Source organism: Centruroides vittatus, unplaced genomic scaffold (genome assembly GCF_030686945.1).
Source record: "Centruroides vittatus isolate TY-2023 unplaced genomic scaffold, ASM3068694v2 contig_7, whole genome shotgun sequence".
NCBI classification, from domain to species: Eukaryota; Metazoa; Arthropoda; class Arachnida; order Scorpiones; family Buthidae; genus Centruroides; species Centruroides vittatus.
In genome coordinates this window covers 2857689-2875560 of record NW_027122442.1, presented here as the reverse complement: position 1 = coordinate 2875560, position 17872 = coordinate 2857689, and the positions used below count along the sequence as shown (strand labels likewise).

General features: G+C 33.1%; 2 protein-coding genes and 1 non-coding gene across 3 annotated transcripts in view; 1 reads left to right on the top strand and 2 right to left on the bottom strand.

Moving 5' to 3' along the window:
- Positions 1–12304, top strand: part of LOC136980493 (cytoplasmic dynein 2 intermediate chain 1) — a 47084-nt gene extending 34780 nt beyond the window's left edge. The window contains exons 20-27 of the mRNA XM_067276623.1: positions 278–458; positions 6794–6881; positions 6954–7020; positions 7086–7144; positions 7218–7263; positions 11441–11618; positions 11787–11859; positions 11947–12304. Coding sequence (XP_067132724.1) covers positions 278–458; positions 6794–6881; positions 6954–7020; positions 7086–7144; positions 7218–7263; positions 11441–11618; positions 11787–11859; positions 11947–12057 — 803 coding nt within the window. The 3' untranslated portion in view covers positions 12058–12304. The remainder of the gene's footprint in view (positions 1–277; positions 459–6793; positions 6882–6953; positions 7021–7085; positions 7145–7217; positions 7264–11440; positions 11619–11786; positions 11860–11946) is intronic.
- On the bottom strand, positions 12297–14118 carry LOC136980499 (cleavage stimulation factor subunit 2-like). Its single transcript, XM_067276636.1, has one exon. It carries the CDS (start codon positions 14084–14086, stop codon positions 12509–12511), a length of 1578 nt encoding a protein of 525 aa, XP_067132737.1. The 5' UTR covers positions 14087–14118; the 3' UTR covers positions 12297–12508.
- A 1437-nt stretch (positions 14119–15555) lies between these two features.
- TRNAA-UGC (transfer RNA alanine (anticodon UGC)) lies at positions 15556–15628 on the bottom strand. The gene has a single exon. It is a non-coding gene; the product is annotated as a tRNA-Ala (tRNA).
- Between the last annotated feature and the right edge of the window lie 2244 nt (positions 15629–17872).

Genomic DNA, 17872 nt, shown 5'->3' with positions numbered 1-17872 from the left:
ATAAAATCCATCATCTTTTCTCAAAACATTCATTTATGTCTGCTAGGAAATAGTTAAAAAGATGTGGAGACCAAGGGTCACCTTGAAGAAGACCTCTATTCACTTGTAATTCTGGCCATTTCTTGTCAAATTGTTTAATGATTACTTCGTAGTGTCCGAACAATTGATCAATTATTCTAATCATACGTGTATCTGCTCCATTTAGATATATATCAGCATGAGATATTTACTGAAAATTACACTAGCATGTTAATATTGATAAGAAAAAATATTTCAGATTCTAGCAGAAACTTTCATGTCATCAGCTTGGAAGATCTTAGTGTAATTCATATATGGATAGCAATGGAAATTGCCAAACAAGAGGTATCCAGTTTAGAAGGTGATCTTGGTTTGGCACCTTGGGGAAAAGTTAAATTAATAAAAAGTTCATCCATAAAGTTGTATAATTTACATGGCCTGTAAGTTTAAGTTAATTATCAAAACATTGAAGTATTGTAATATATTTATGTTTTATAATTTAATAATTGTTCTTAATTAAAACGTCATTCTGAAAGTTTTATTTATAAATAGATGATTGTAAAATCATCTATTTATAAATAAAATGTATTTTCCAAATGTATTTTGGAAAATACATTTTAGTTTTCATTAAATTTGCTTCATTTTCAACAGTAAAAATTCGTTTAAAAAAACACATTTATAAAAAAAATATTATAAAATGATGAAAAGAATTTTATATAATTATTCATGGTACAGTACATCTCTATAGTGAAAATTTTAACTTTAATCTCTTTTTATATCTAAATTTTATTTAAATTTTATTAATATATCCTAAAACAAATTAAAATCTTGTTAAAACATTTAAGTACTTTTGTCTAATCTTTAATTGTTTGATAAAATCAAGCAGTTGAAGATCAGTTATTGCAATCTTTGTTCTCTAATAGCAATAACAGTACAAATAAAAACAATTGACAATAAAAGTTTATTGTAATAATATTTTATTGTTAATAACTTTATCATTTATATAATTTACTTGTGAAATTAATATGTTAAGATTAATTTTTATAATAAAGATCTGATTTATGAATTAATTTACTTTGAAATTTACATACATGATATTGGTGAAAATATTGTGCCTATTACTTGATTTCTTCTTGTTCTTTCTTTTGTTCTTTGTGAGTAAGCACAAAATTGCAATGTAGAACTTATAGGAACACTTTTTGGTGAATAATATAGAGTTTATTTTGTACAACAGAAAAGCATTTCTGGCTATTTGCCTTTTCTCAGTACAAATTGTATTTATTGATAAAACTGAAATGATATTTAAAAGTGACTGCTGGATTTAAAACAAAGGAGGTATTAGTGGTTTATTGATTCATTTTATGTGTTTTTCTATGTTTTTAGCAAATTCTAACTTTTATGTTTTACAAGTTTATTAGTTTACCCCCTTTGTTTTAAATACTTTATTACTCCAGCAGTCACTTTTAAATATCATTTCAGTTTTATCAATTTGCAAACAATAAAGACTGAAAAGGGACAAATAGCCTGAAATGCATTTCCATTGCACAAAATAAAGTTTATATTATTCATCAGAAAGTGTTCCTATATGATAAATTCTATATAGTTTTTATGCCTAGGTTTGTTTACACCATCTCAAGCTGCAAACTTCAGGCAAAGAAAGTGCTCAGAAAAGCCTCTCAAAGCTGTCTTGTGAGTAAAAACAATAACAGATTTATCAGGACTGATGCTGGAGCTATTACATCTGCTCTGCAAACAAGACAAGTAACTCTTTTAAGGAAGTCTGATAGTGATTGTTAATTTCTCATCACAAAGGAAAACAATATAATTTGCATATCCCTGGACATATAACTCAGAACCATTAAGATCTCTCAAAAGACTATCTACAACAAGACACTACAGCAAGCATAAAAGAATGCCATTTTGAGGGCAACCTGAAATAACCCAACACATAGCAAATTCTAAAAAAGGGAGATCATTACACTGTGATAAAAGCATAAAGTTAGTTTAGAGCAGTGTATGAGCCCCAGGGACTTTTTCAATGTAATTTTATTTTTCTGTTGTCTGCTTTCTGCCATTATTTACCCCTAATTTAGTTGATATTCATGATGAAGAACATTTAAACTAAATTTAACCAGTGAAAAGATGAGAATCTACATAGTAACACCTAACAAGTGAATGATATTAATTTATAAAATATATATTATTAGTTTGCATATCATCGGCATATGTTATTTTAGTATCTAGTGTACTGAACATTATGAAATAAAATATTAAAATCAAATCAGATATGTTCGTACTCAACAGGCTCGTAATTTTGTAAGAAAAATACGTACAGCTGGCCAGAAATCTATAAAGTTCACTTGTGGCCTGCATCCAGAAAAGGTTACTCATCACTGGTCTAGAGAACAAGAACAAGACCGATACCATGTTTAAGTACAGTGAATTTATAGCCTCAAAAGAGGTTTTATTAAAAGTACTCACAATATCAAAAACAATAACATACAATTTCCTTGACATCTACTGCTTTATCAATTTAGTAAAATCAAATTGTGTAAAACAGTCTCACAAGATTTGCCAGATTGATAAGTGAACTGAAGAGAATGGAGACAAAATTTGCTCCAACAATTTTCCTTTAAAAAGCAATGAGCTTTTCTAATGTCTTCGATATAAAAGATATTAGTTGAATTGGTCTAAAGTCTTGACTTCAGAATAGGCTTTCTTTCCAGGCTTGAGAAATTTATATTAATCAGCTGCTATTCAAGCACAATAGATTTGTCAAACAATAGAAGCCAAAATATCTGCTCTATATTGCAGGTGAACCAGAATAATATTATCAGATCTAGCTGATGTAAATAGGTCAAATGATTTTATAGCCATTTGATCATAGAAATAAAAGCCATCAAAAACAGTCAGTTGGGGCTTATCAGACTGTTGGGGACAGCGGCCGGATGGCCGAGCGGTCAAGGTTAGCAGCCTACCGCCCTGGGGGACCCGGGATCGAATCCGGACGAGTTGAGAAATCCCCAGGAATTTTTCGGGGGGTGGTCCGTCCGGATATGTCGGTCCCCGTCCCTCACCACCCGGCCGCCCCATTGTGGGCCTGGTCGAACCCATAATGGGCTTGCTATAAGAGGCCCTCTTAGTGCCCACTGGGCGGAAAGAGTTACAAAAAAAAATAAAAAAGACTGTTGGGGATTTCTGTCCCCCAAATTTAAAATTTGTTTTCAAAGGGAGCAATTTCAGATATCCAAGAGGCTGTACAGAGGAAACTAAACAGCATTCCATAAAGATATACTTAAATTATTGTATGTGTGAGTGCAAAAATTTGTATGGCTCATGGAGGGATATATTTGAAAACTGATACTAAATTAAATCATTTATGCCAAAACGTTTTTTTTTTATAAATTCGACCTGTAAACTTATAGATTCCTGTACTTACTTGTAACTGTCAAATTTCAGGCCGATTGCCCCTCTTAAAATTGTGTGTACGTGTTACAAATACATGTGTACAAACAGCACAGCATTTGTTGGGAGTTGTTACCTCCTGAGTGTTGGTGTTAAGAGCTTGTATACTTTTATCTCTTTTTGGTATTCATTATCTTGATGTTGAACCATGTTCTGCTCTCCAATGATGATATTTGCTGTTTCTATATTAATAATTTAATTTTATCTTGAGGAAACCGTGTTTCCTCAAGGTTCCAACTGAATAAAGGATGAAAATTTGCCCAGTGTTTTAAATCAACTGTCACTGCATTGTGTCTACACAAGAAAGGAAAAAAATTTAAAAAAAATTGTTTTAATATTAAATGGGAACATTTAAGGAAAAACAGGATAAACCTGTTTTTCTTTAAATGTGATGCCTGTGTTAAATTTTTGTTTGCAAATTTTTAATATAATATTTAACACTAAAGTATTTCTTATACTTACAAAGAATAACTCAATAAATTAATAAAATTTATTGTTAAAATATGAATAAAAAATAAAATCAAACTTACCACGTAATAATTTAGTTACGATCATAAAAATCCATGATCCAGAATATTTAATAGCCCAATAATGCTGGCTTAAAGACAGGACCATTGAGCACTTTTATAGGGACTGTGATAGAGTGAATCTTTTTTGCCCCTTAGAGGGTTTTATTTGCTATTTTTGCTTTCGACAAATGAAATATGTAGAATGTTTCTTTATTAATAAAAAGTAGTCTTAAAGATTTTATTTTCTATTAGTAAAATTAACATTAATTTATAGAAGTAGAAACCACTATTTATGGGCCTCTAAGTTTTCTCTGAGCCTGGGAAAAAATCCTCAAATTCCCCTCTTGATGACTTTATTAAAGATGTTCAACTGGGCTAAAGTATTGATCTTCCTCTCTACCTTCATAAGAATAAAGATTATAAATAAAAGCTCTGCAATCACTGAAACGTTATTTATTATCATTGAAAAATTGATTATAAATTTACAGGAAACTTTACTTATTCAAACTATGAAAAACAAAAATAAATTATATTAAACATGTCAAATTTCTAAACATATAGAACAGAACAATCTGCATCAATAGCAATAATGCTGAAAACTTTAGTAAAGTCTGTAAATTCCTGATTCAGATGAAAGATGGACATTATCAAGTTAATGAATAATTTTCTCTTTTATAGTAATACATTTAGTAATATTGTATTTTTAACAGTTATTTTTGCAAATTTTATAATTAATAAATTCTTAATGTATAAAGAATGTAACACAATAAACGTCTTCTACTATTAACACTGCAGTGAGTAACACAAAGTCACCGACAAAAAAACTTTTACAGTGTTGTATACGACAGAGAACCAACTAACGTTTTTGGCCTCCACCAAGGTCTTCTTCAGGTTGAGAACTAAATGTCATCCCCCTCCAGACCACCAGAACGATGCGTCTGAGAAATAAACATAGTACGTGTCACATTTCACCCTTTATATATCTCCCAGGCCAAATACAACACCTGGAGGCCTGGGAAATATATAAAGCCAACGTGGAAGACACCTGCATCAACTTTAAGGACGGGGACGTGATCACACATGTGTGGAGGTACCTGTTCGAGGAATTTGAATGAAATCAGGCGGAGGGGTGAAACGTGACACATACCATGTTTATTTCTCAGACGCATCGTTCTGGCGGTCTGGAAGGGGATGACATTTAGTTCTCAACCTGAAGAAGGTCTTGGTGGAGGCCAAAAATGTTAGTTGGTTCTCTGTCATATACAACACTGTAAAAGGTTTTTTGTCGGTGACTTTGTATAAAGAATGTATAAAGAATTTTATAATTGTAATTATAAAAGAAAAACTCCAAAAACATTTATAACTTAGAAACTGCTTTACATAAATACAAAATAAAATAATAATAATAATAAATTAAACTTTCCAGTGTTTTTAAGTTACATCTTCAGGAACATTCAAATTCTGTTAGAATTTTTATTATTTTTTGTTTTTTTAATACTTCATTAATTAAAGCAGTTTCTGCTTTTACTGTAATTATATAATTATTAAATTATGTATGTAGATTAAATTTTAATGTATTATAATTGCTATTAAATAATGTTTTTAAGCTGTCCTGTTAACAAATATGTTTATAAAACATTGCTCAATCTGATTACAACTCTGATAGATATTCAAATAGCCAAAAATAATAGTCATTTCTGAAGAAGTACCGAATTTGTAACTGTTTGTGAAATTTCGAAATTGTATTGCAAAAAACGAAAAATATGAGCTCCTCAACACAAGCAAAGAACAACTATGCTTTATTAAGTAAAACACAATGGACCTCAACATTAAGGAGCCGCTTTCCTTTAATTTCCAAGATGTTTTTGAGAAGATTCAAATTTTAATGTAACAAATGATTTTTGAACATTTAAAAATCCAAGGAACATTAAATTTGTGTCCTTTCTCCATTTGTTTTTAACCAAAGGCCATTCTGCACTGAGTTATCAAATCTACCAGAACTTATCATTTCTATAATTACTTTTTTAGCCAAACATTTTACATTTTTACAAATCTAATATTTATCAGGTTGTTAAATGTTTGAAAATGTTCAAAAATCAGTTGCTCATTTCAAATGTTTTTTGAGAATGCTGAAGATGAAAGTTGAATCTTCTGATATATTTTGGAAATCAAAAGAAAATGGCACCTTAATTGTGTTCTACTTAAAAATATGGGATAATTGGACTTTTAGCAACTATAGACCAAATCATTAGAGAATGTTAACTATTATAGAATGAAGATAAAATTATATATCCATATTTTTAGATCATTGAATCTAACTTATTGGATTCCTTTTGATGTTTGATAAATTGTTTTGACATAATAGCGAGGTTGAGGCCAAACTTCTAAGCTTACAGGAAAGAGGCGCCGAAAATGCATACGTCAGATGTTCGGTGTCTCTTTCCTGTAAGCTTAGAAGTTTGACAATGGCGTTTGGAAAGTCAGTGGAATCATGCTCAACATTCCAAACACCATTGTCAAACTTCTAGGCTTACAGGAAAGCAGCGCTGAACATCCGACGTTTTCGCGTTTAAAACTTTGGCTTCAACCTCACTAATTATATCATAATTACTGAACTTCCTAATAGCCTTTTATTTAAAAGTTCCTTTTCATTTTTATAAAAAATATTTTGAATGATTATCTGTTAAAATAAGAACTATTAATATAATTGAATTTAGTCCATTATCTAAAAAGGTCAGTTTAAAAGCATAATCATCACAAAGTATATTCATTTAACCACATTTATATGTTCATTTTTTCAGAGGTGATGTAATGAAGTTTGGTTTTAGAAGTTTTGATTTTCAAATAGTACCATCAAATTCCAGTCATATGCTTATTACTACAGATACAGTGAGTGAATATACATTTCAATTTTTAATTTTCACTGTTTATTGTATTTAAAACGTTTTAAAATTTTACTAGGGTGCTGTTATTCATTGCACTAGATTTAACAGTAAAATAATTCCGAGGTTATATATATCAAATTCAGGTAAGAAATAATTTACTATCATTTTAAAGCAAGAATTTGAATTTATATACAAAATAATATTTCAGAATTGCTTATAGAAGCCAGATGTATTGACATTTCTCCTCATGATTTACCATTGTTTATGGTATGATTTTTAATAAAGAATAATTTAATAATACAAATTTCATTAATATAATTTTAAATAAATGACATTTCAGGTTGGGTGTAATGATGGAAGCATTCGACTACATGATACTAAATTAGGTAAATAAATGTTAATTTTTATCATTTCTTTCATTTTAAGATGACAGAAATAAACATTTTTTCTAAGAGATGAGACAAGAAGTTTGCTTACAAATTCATAAAAATTTTATATTAAAACAGATTTTTCTGCAAATCGTATCACTGTAGCTCGTACTAAAGTAAAATTCTCTAACTCTAGCGAACTGTTATACAAGGGGTGTTCAAAAAGCATCGGACCTTTATTTTTCCTGTGTAAACCAATGACATGCGGGAGGCCTCCTTCGGTGGAGATGTGGAGGGGACAGTCATGTGCAGTCCTGAATTTTTTCCCGCTTGTAGGAAGCGTCAATCGCTGGCAATCAGCCTATGAGTGAGGACGTGTAGTGAGTGCTCGTCGGATTCCAGTAAGTTGGAAAATGACTGAACAACATGAGCAACGATATTGCATCAAATTTTGCCAAAAGCTTGCCGATACCCAAGTGGAAACCATTCGCAAGATTCAACAGGCTTTCGGGTACAATGCCATGAGCAACACACGGATAAAAGAAAAGTACAACCACTTCAAAGATGGTTGCACATCAATGGACAGTGAACCCTGTTCAGGCTTACTCCTGTCTCGTTTGCAAGTTCTCTGACTGTGATATGACGGTCTACCATGACCAATGTCCACACTTGCTCAATGACAGTCTCATTTCAGCTTGTTGAGGGTCTGCCTAAATGTGGTTTGCTGTCCACTGATGTGCGGCCATCTTTGAAGCGGTTGTACCATTCCTTTATCTGTGTGTTGCTCATGGCATTGTACCTGAAAGCCTGTTGAATCTTGCAAATGGTTTCCACTTGGGTATCGCCAAGCTCTTGGCAAAATTTGATGCAATATCGTTGCTCATGTTGTTCAGTCATTTTCCAACTTACTGGAATCCGACGAGCACTCACTACAAGTCCTCACTCTCATAGGCTGATTGCCAGCGATTGAAGCTTCCTACAAGTGGGAAAAAATTCAGGACTGCACATGACTGTCCCCTCCACATCTCCACCGAAGGAGGCCTCGCGCACGTCATTGGTTTACACAGGAAAGATAAAGGTCCGATACTTTTTGAACACCCCTTGTATGTATCTGGATACCTTTTGAATTATTCATTTCTTTTCCCAAATTTTAGTCTTAAATTCAAAATTATTGTTATAATATCTAATAAGACAATAAGATAAAAAATAAAGAAAACATTAAATTAATATGCCTCAAAGTCCTTAATTTATTATAATGTTATTTTTGCCTACAAGTACGTAATTTCTATTATCAGGACTTATTAGACTGGTTTTAAAGATTCTGCAACACAGTTTCACAGATCAGTGGTATATCAAATAAAATAAATTTCTGATCTGTGAAACTGTGTTGCAGAATCCTTAAAACCGGTCTAATAAGTCCTGATAATAGAAATTACGTACTTGTAGATGAAAATAACATTATAAAGAAAACATTCTTTAAGGAAACAATACATTATTGTTGAAATATTTTTGTTCAATATTTTATCAACCTAATTTAAAGGGGCTAATTCTATTTTTGATAAATGGCTGTTTAGATAATCAGAAATTCTGTTTTCAGTGTGAAGGTGCAAAGAAACAACATATACTTCCCAAAATACAATTACAGTACTGTACATGTATAATTACTGCCAAATATATACTAGGCTGCTTAGTAATTTGATTAAAAAGTTTGTTTTGCATACTGTACATTCTATGTATACTTTTATTAATGTTGTCAATTATCTAGTGATGCAACTTATTTTAATTACATAGCATATCAGCCATGCATAAACAAACCAAGAAATGTTTATTAAAATGCTTATTTTTTAGATTCTCAAAATCTTTTAAATTGTCAAAACTTTCGTCATACGTTTTTAAGACAAAAACACAGTGACATAATTGATCAAATGTTTAAAATAATTACTATAAATAATAATAATTTATTTTTAAACATTGTTGAAAGAAATAACGTAGGATATTCAATAATTAAAATCAAAATTTATACCTACTGTCAAAATTTCATTTTATAGTAAGCAAAATTTATTGCATATTTTATGCCAAAGTTTACATTATTAAAAGGATTTTCATTCATTTGTAATTTGTAACTACTGTATATTTAAACTAGAATATTATAAGAAAGTTGTTAATTATAATAAATTGAAAATCAAAATACGCATCTTTTATACAGATCAATAAAAATGTTTTTATAAACTTTTCGGAAAATTGTTGCATTACCGTTGCTCGAGAATACATAGTCAAATGCTCCTCTTCAAAATAAAAGTCGAAACAAATATATAAAAGGTAATTTATTACAGATTGAAAATGCAAATTTTCATTTTTTAATTAAAAATGCATACTTTGATGTTAAAAAAAAAAATGCCGTATAAAATTATCTCCTCTTATTTCAATCATTAATTTTTAAAATCTCATTAAGTCAAAGTTTAAGGGGTAAATAATCTTAACTTTGAGTTAACAACTTTAATACCCAATTTTCTCAAAATTTTCTGTGGTCATAAATGTTATCAAGTCATTTCTCAAGAATCCATTCACAGAATAATTACAAAATTGGCATGTAGTATGGCACTTTTGAGTGCATCAAGAAACCCCCTTGTGTTCCAGTCAGAATATGGTAAGGTGGCATGTACATGTTGCAACAACAGATTTTGCTTCAATTTTATTCCCATCCTTTCTATATACAATTCATCATCACAACTGCCTTTCCCCTTCCATTTGCATAATCATATGTACAATAAATGTCAATTAACAACAGAGTATTCCAAAATAAATGAATTATTTTGTATTCACAAACGCTCGGATGACCTCCCCTTCCCGTGTCGGCATTCTTGAACACCCTCCCCATCTCGACGTCATTGCAACAAATGCATGCTGCCTAACATATCAGTAAAAGGAGTGAGATTGTAATAGTATGATATTGTAGTAGTATTATTGTAATAGTATTATATTGAGTGCCTAACATATCAGTGTGAGATTGTAATAGTATGATATTGTGTTTGGTGGACAGCCAGTGTTTATCTTAACCGTCTGCATTCACACAGAATATAACAAAAAATGAAAATCATAGACCTAATGGCAGAAGGTATATGGAAAAATAGGTTTGACTTTACTCTATAGTTCCAGAAACTCGACTCCCAATAACTCAACATTCCATAAAACCTAGTGTTGTTCAAAATAAATAAAAATACATGATTCTAGAGAGATGACAGTTAGATTACAAGTAAGTTATCATTCTTCACTGGCTACTCTCAATAACATTAATTTCATGTGTTCACAAAGCAAGTAACCAAGTTTTTTCCAAGCTGCCACTACAAAACATTACGATTCAAATGTCAACGACTTGAAAGTAGTCACCGAACAGCCAATAGTTTTATTATTAAAATTGAACTGCAAATAGAAATAGTCACAATTGGCACATAGTTAATATGTATATAAATTTGCACATAAAAAATTCTGCTATTTAGGTTATCATCATCACTACTCATAAAACTCATCACCTTCTCAGTCCACATTGAGTTTGCAGGATTCTACTGTACCAATTTTAACCTAGTGAAAACCCTATATACTCTGCCTGGAACCTGTAGAGTTTCCATTTCTTGCAGTTTGGATTACTGTAAAATATCTCAATAAATAATCAATTAAATATCTCAATTTAAAAAGTTTGTAGTAGTAACAGTAATAGTTGAATTAAATAATACATCAATTATTATATTACATGCAATTTAAAATGCTAACTTTATAAACTCCGCTCTCAAAGCACGAGCTTATTTAATTATAATCATTTTTTAAACTGTAATAAAAATAAAATATCAAGTTTGTAAATTTCACTATTTCCATTTCAAAACTAAGAAACACAGATTATTGTATTTCTTACTCTAGAAACCTATGGTATTGATATTTTGTTCTATTATCGTATATCACGCTGCTCTTTTTAGTTTTAAATCTGTAATCGTGCGAAATGCTAACGGAAAAAGAAATTTGCCATAATATGTGTAATTATAAATATTGTTCACAAAAATTTATTTCCGATTAAATTCACAGAATTTGAATTACAGAATCAAAAATCTAAGACTACACAGCCAGTCACACTGTAGAATTTCTCTCTCTTAAATTTTCAACGATGTAACTTTTAGTGCTATATTTGTATATCTTAATATTCCAGAACGTCCTCTTTTGTCTTGGTCTGATTCAACTAATGGAAAACCAGTCAAGCAAATTAAATGGTCTCCTAGTCAGCCATCTGTGTTTTTTGTTATGGATGCAGATTCGTGCATTTACATTTGGGATCTCAGTCAAAACATTTCAAGTCCTGTAGAAATTTGCGAAATATCACAAAATGGGTAAGATTTAAAGGATTAGCTGCATTATTGCTCTACAAACTATTACTTTGAAAATAATTAAATCATAGTATATAATTAGCATATTTTAAAATAAAAATGCATTCTTAATGTTTTAATTTATATAACACTACACTTAAATTCTGATATTTTTGAAACAATATTTTTCAGAATTAGCTGTCTCTGCTTTAGTTGCGATGCAGAAGTTAACAAGAAAGCATATTCAAGATGGCCGCCACATCTGGTATGTTTTATTTTGCATATTATAATTATAACAATTAAAAATAAAATAATATTTAAATTTAAACTTTTCTTTTAAAAAAAAAAACAGGCAATGGCAAGAGAAAATGGAATTTTAGAAATACATCAATTGGGCAAAAAATTTTCAACCATCTCTCCACAGCAGTACGAGAAACAGAAACAAATACTTTTAAATCTATAATCTCAATTGTTGAAATTGTAATATCTTAAAGAAGATTCCATCACAAAACACTTTGTTTAGAAAAAGAATTGTATTTGAAGAACATCTTGCACGACGAAATGTTTAATGAAATTCTAGTCAAATTTTTAGTATTTAATATTTTCTTTGTAAAATTTGTAGATATATTTTGTCCGTGATGCTTTATTAAGCATTTACTCCGTCCATTTTAATACACTTGAATGAATAAATAAAAAGTTGAGCATTTTTATACTGTCTTACTTTATTACTAAAAATTGGGCTTTACAATAGTACACTTTTGTACTTTAAAGAAAACATTTACGTAAAAGAATTAAGTGAATAAGCAACATATTATAATAATAAAATGTCTTTAAATGTTTAAAGACAAAACTTTACATTATCATATAAAAAATTATTTTATTTAGTAAATTAAATTTTCATTACTGACATTAAATTACGGTTGTGCACTTCTTGCTATCTGTTCTTTTAATATCATGATACTTTGACGCTGCTCGGGAGGTAACATCGAAATCTGCTGGTCCGACAACTGTAAAACTTGCATGATGAGAGCGGCCTTCTCTTGATCGGGAGTCGTTACCGGAGGTTGTGCGGGTGCGGATACGGGTGCCGGTGCAGACATCCGCGGTCCCACGGATTGTATGGGTGGTATACCGGAAGTGGGAACGGTGGTGACGGGCATAGCCCCCCTGAGAGCCGTCAGAGGTCTGGTGGCCATTCCCATTCCGGGAATATTCGGAGCCAGAGGATGGCTAGGTCTCTGAACGTCGAATCTAACCTGAGACGGATTCATGCCTCTTGGTGCATCGAACGCACCTCTCTGTTCGAACGCGGCCGCCCTCGCTCCGAGACGGGGATCGAAGGGTGCCCCGCCGCTTCCGCCTCGATCTGGCGGGACGTTTCTAAAACGTGGATCGAACGGAACGTGACTTTCCGCCACACCTTGCACGGGAGGCAAAGTACGCAAGTCCTGATCGGCCATTATCTGTCTCATGTCGCGGTCTCCCAAAGGAAGTTGGCGCATGTCGCGATCGCCCAGATTCTGTCTCATGTCTCTGTCACCCAAACTTCTGGCCAGACGGGGATCGAACGGTTCCGGGGCCCTGTTTTCCGGAAAGGGCGGCACCACGCCCATCCGCGGTCCCTCGGCTCGCACTCCCAACGGAGGTCTGTCTCCGAGCAAGGAAGTGCGAAGGGCCGAAAACGGCGGCTTATTGCCGCCAATGGTCATCTGGGGTTGGGTTCCCGGTCCGGGCAGAGGAGAACCGTAAGACTGTGGAGCAGAAACCACGGCAGACACCAAAGGAGGAGCACTGCACACTCCGGACTGTCCGACCAACAGAGCCTGAGTTCCAGACGTCTCCCGAGGCACGGGCTGCTGGGTTTCGCCATTCGATTGCGGCAAGACCGAAGGAGGATTGACATTCTGACGATACAGAATACTGAGAGCAACCTGCGGGTCGATAATTCTCATAATCACCTGAGCCTGTAGCAGTGCGTAAGCAAGTTGCGGATTCTGCAACAGCATGTTCCGAGCTTCGTTTGGATTGTTCTGGATGCACATTTTCATCTGTTTCATCAATTCGAACATCTGTTCCGGTGGTAAACTCGCCACGGCTTTAGAAATGGATTCTGGCGCTTCGTTCGATTCCACTTCCGTTCCATACGGGCTTTCGGCCGGAGGACCACCCAAAGAAGCTTGTAGATTTTTCAGTTCCTCTTTATTCTTTTCGCTGGCCGCATTATCGACTCTCAACGCTCTCCCGTTAAATTCGTAACCATTGAGATTTCTCATGGCACTCAAAGCCGTATCCTGATCTTTATATTCGCAAAACCCATAACCTTTGGGCTTACCGGTTTCTCTATCGTACACCAACCTGAAGCTGACGACGGGTCCAACTTCACAGAAAATGTCTTTCAGTTGTTCTTCTGTGGCTTCGTACGGTATATTACCGACAAAAACAGATCTCATAGACCGTTCGGCAGCCGATAAAGCTCCTTGTATGGCTGCCATTATTTAAACTTTCATCAGAATTTCAGAAAACATAAAAAGTCTCGTTCACAACATGTCTTGCAGAATTGCCAGATTACTCCCGACCACTTGATATAACGCCAATAATACGCCATATATTTTCGCCTAAATTCGAAAAGTTTTATTCTTTTAATATTTAAAAAAAAGATAATAATAATTTCAATGTACTATGCTATTTTTTTAAACATTTGATCTATTTTTAAAAAATTTTAACAAAATATATAAATCTAATTCCAAAAAAATTAAAATGGTATATTCTATCCGGAAATTCTTAATAAAATTGTTTATTTGCTAAATATTTTCGGAACGAATAATTTTTAATAGAAAACACAATAAAAAATAGCGATGACATTACAATAATCCCAAAAACATTACAACAATTTTACTCTAGAATTAATCTAAAAGTGCGATCCAAATGAAAACAAAATTAAGCGTCAAACAAATAAGTATCCCTTATAAACCGCTAAAAAATGTTCAACAATGTTCCAGATACATCTACAAAAAACTTCGAAAACTAACGCGATGATCATTCTCCTAAACAGATCCAGTCGTGTAGTGTAAGTAAGCGAATAATAAATAAGCAATTCATTTTTAATGTAATAGCAAAAAATTGATTAATATTAAATCAATGTTGGGCGTCTCCGTCTGCCGCTGTTATTTTTACAAACGTCTGCAATGAATAAATTTTTCGGCACCACAAAAACTAGTTGGTCTTTCCGTTTCATACTTCTGAAAAACGCTAACGACGAGTACCGCGCGCGTATCTGTGCATCGGTTTACACTTCGCTTCATTACAGTGGGAGTCGTGTACGGTACTTATTATCTGCAAATTGACTCCTGCCAATTTTATAAACATCCGATTTGTCTCTGTAAGCTGTAGTGAAAGTGTTCAGGAAAAACAGTTGGCGAAGCGTTTCTCATTGACGCTTGCAGCCGATGGCAAAGGGCGCGTAGCCTACTTTTAGTACCTGTGACGTACTTGGTTCGCAACTGCCTAACAAACGCCAATCGAGTGAACAATTTACAGGTGGTATTTCAGTTAGTTAGACGCCGGGGACGCAGCTCAGATGGTAGAGCGCTCGCTTAGCATGCAAGAGGTAACGAGATCGATACTCGGCGTCTCCAGACTCGTTTTTTTTTTAGTATTTAAAATCCGTTTAGAATTCCGTCATATCGATTGTATAAATGATCGAATTCTCGAAATACTTTTGAGATTTTTGCTAAAGTTAGCAAATATTTCTGTCTGAAATTTGAAACGAGTATTCACTGTCATACATGTGGCTGGAAAAATTTCCGTCTTGCAACTTTAAAACCTTTCGGTTGGCCAAAATTCTTATCTTTTCGGAAGCAAACTGCAAGTACACCGTCACTATAAAGTCGGTAGCAGCGATGCACTTGACTACTAAGTCTCCAGGTGTGACGAAGCACAAAAAAAAAAAAAATTCATTAAATGGAGGCGCCGAGTATCGATCTCGGTACCTCTCGCATGCAAAGCGAGCGCTCTACCATCTGAGCTACGCCCCCGACGTTCAGATCGCCTTTACGGTTCGTTTGCATTCTTTCATTATCTACTGCCAAGTAACGTTTCCACAGTTGCAATCGATTATCTTCGTGTTTTCGGCTGAGCGATGCGGTTTTGGTGTGAAGCTTGGAAATTTTCGAATTGTGGTCACATTCGAAGAAGGGGGAGAATAAATGAAAGTGTTTCGAATCAGAACCGGTTTCGGTACGTATGCAGTGCGTGCATGATCGACAAAAGCCGAATTCTTTGGCGGCCGATAGTGCACCAAACAAATAGAATTTTTAATACTGTAAATATAATGATCAACAGATTCCTGCCGTTCATTATCTAACTGCTTTCGGAAAGAGGGCAATTTTTCGAATTACGTGTAACCTGCTGCTGCGCTTTCTATATTTGTTTTTGAATACTATGTGTCGAACTCCGTGATCGAGATTTAGGAAGGACGGACTACAGTGGAAATTTATACGTCTACAATTTTTTCAAATTGCAGCTCCATTTAAATAAACGAAAAGAAGCGCACTGACATTATTAATTTTAATATCCATATATAAATAAATTTTTACACGCCCATACGTATGTGTTATATTAATATATATACGATCGATCTAACTGTTTGTATATAATTTGAAATCTGTAACGGAATTCCTAGAACGCCCACTAACGGCGCTTTATTCTGAGTCTAGCTGAATCCATAATGGACTTCCTTAACAAGCCTCTTTTAGTTTTTCAACGGTAGAAAGAGTTTTTTAGAAAATAAGGATCATTAAAAGAGATATAAATCAATAAATATGCATTAAATATAAAAAAATCATCAAGTATTTATTTTACTATCGTCACGCAGAAACGCAACATTATCGGCAACAATACATTTTTCCATTGTTTTACTTTCTTTGTTGTAAGTGGACGATTTTCGAATGAGAGAGAAACTTTTGCGATTTTTTGCTTCGTTTTTTCGAAATAATTGCTTCGGATATAAATGTGAGTAATATTTTGACAGACTCCACAATATACTGTACAGATATCCTAATAAAAGTAGAATTACTGATCTAGAAATTTCTCACTGGGTAATCATAAGGTTCTTCGACTTAATTAATTAGAATAAAATATTCATTTTAAAATAAATTTCAATATTTTCAACTTATTTGGCATGTTCCAATCAGTTGAATACAGTGTTCGATTCGAAATCAGTTTAAAATATGGAAAATTCTTTGCTTGAATTAATAATCTTTATTATTTCTCCTATTTATTTTCATGGCGATTTTGCTTCATTCAAAATTTCCGGTAGTTGTAGTTCTGTAATGTAATGTGCACTTTATTCTCATGTTTAGTCCTACCGTCAAATCAGCATTATGCCACAACTTTCAATAGATTCCTTTACTTGAATATTTTTGTTGAGTTTTACTTTTCGAACTTGGATTTATCAATAAATGTATTTGGGAACGGCCGACTATCCCTTACGTAAAATAATCGACCGTGTAACAAAGCTCTAATGACACCGCTGCTGCTAGAACACCCACTACAAAGTTACTAGTACTAAATAATAAAAATTTCATAAAATTAATTTCATTTTAATTTGCAACTTTTATTATATAATGACGCATAAATACAATTTTGAACAAAAACTCGTATTATCTACAAAAAGGCTTGATGTGAATAAAATTAAGATAAATATATATCAAATATTTTTATAAATTTCTTTAGCCCTCTCAACATTCTAATAAAATCTCATGAGTTGGCATAGATTTTGAACATACTCGCAATCAGCATTAATTAATACCAACCAAATATCTCTGGCACGCAGGCGGAAAACGGTCCAAAGCCGGACCTGTTTAAAATAAGAATGTGATTTCTTGCGTTCCAAACTGTCACTTTAACTATTGTTGCAGGCTGTTTCTATTGTTTGTTTGCCGAGCCGCTTTTTATTTTAATATTAACTTAACAACGGAAATTTTTACTAAATTTCTGCGTTTTCACAGGCATTTCTTCTCGCTTTCTGGCGGCCTCGTTGAGACGATAAACATCAATGGAGTCCAAGCGGAGCAGATCAAAAGTGAGTGTCTTTCTGATCATTTGAACAGCGGAAATTTTTACTAAATTTCTGCGTTTTCACAGGCATTTCTTCTCGCTTTCTGGCGGCCTCGTTGAGACGATAAACATCAATGGAGTCCAAGCGGAGCAGATCAAAAGTGAGTGTCTTTCTGATCATTTGAACAGCGGAAATTTTTACTAAATTTCTGCGTTTTCAC

Excerpts from the sequence above, each read along its gene's own strand:
- LOC136980499 (XM_067276636.1), bottom strand. The coding sequence starts at position 14,086 with ATGGCAGCCATACAAGGAGCTTTATCGGCTGCCGAACGGTCTATGAGA.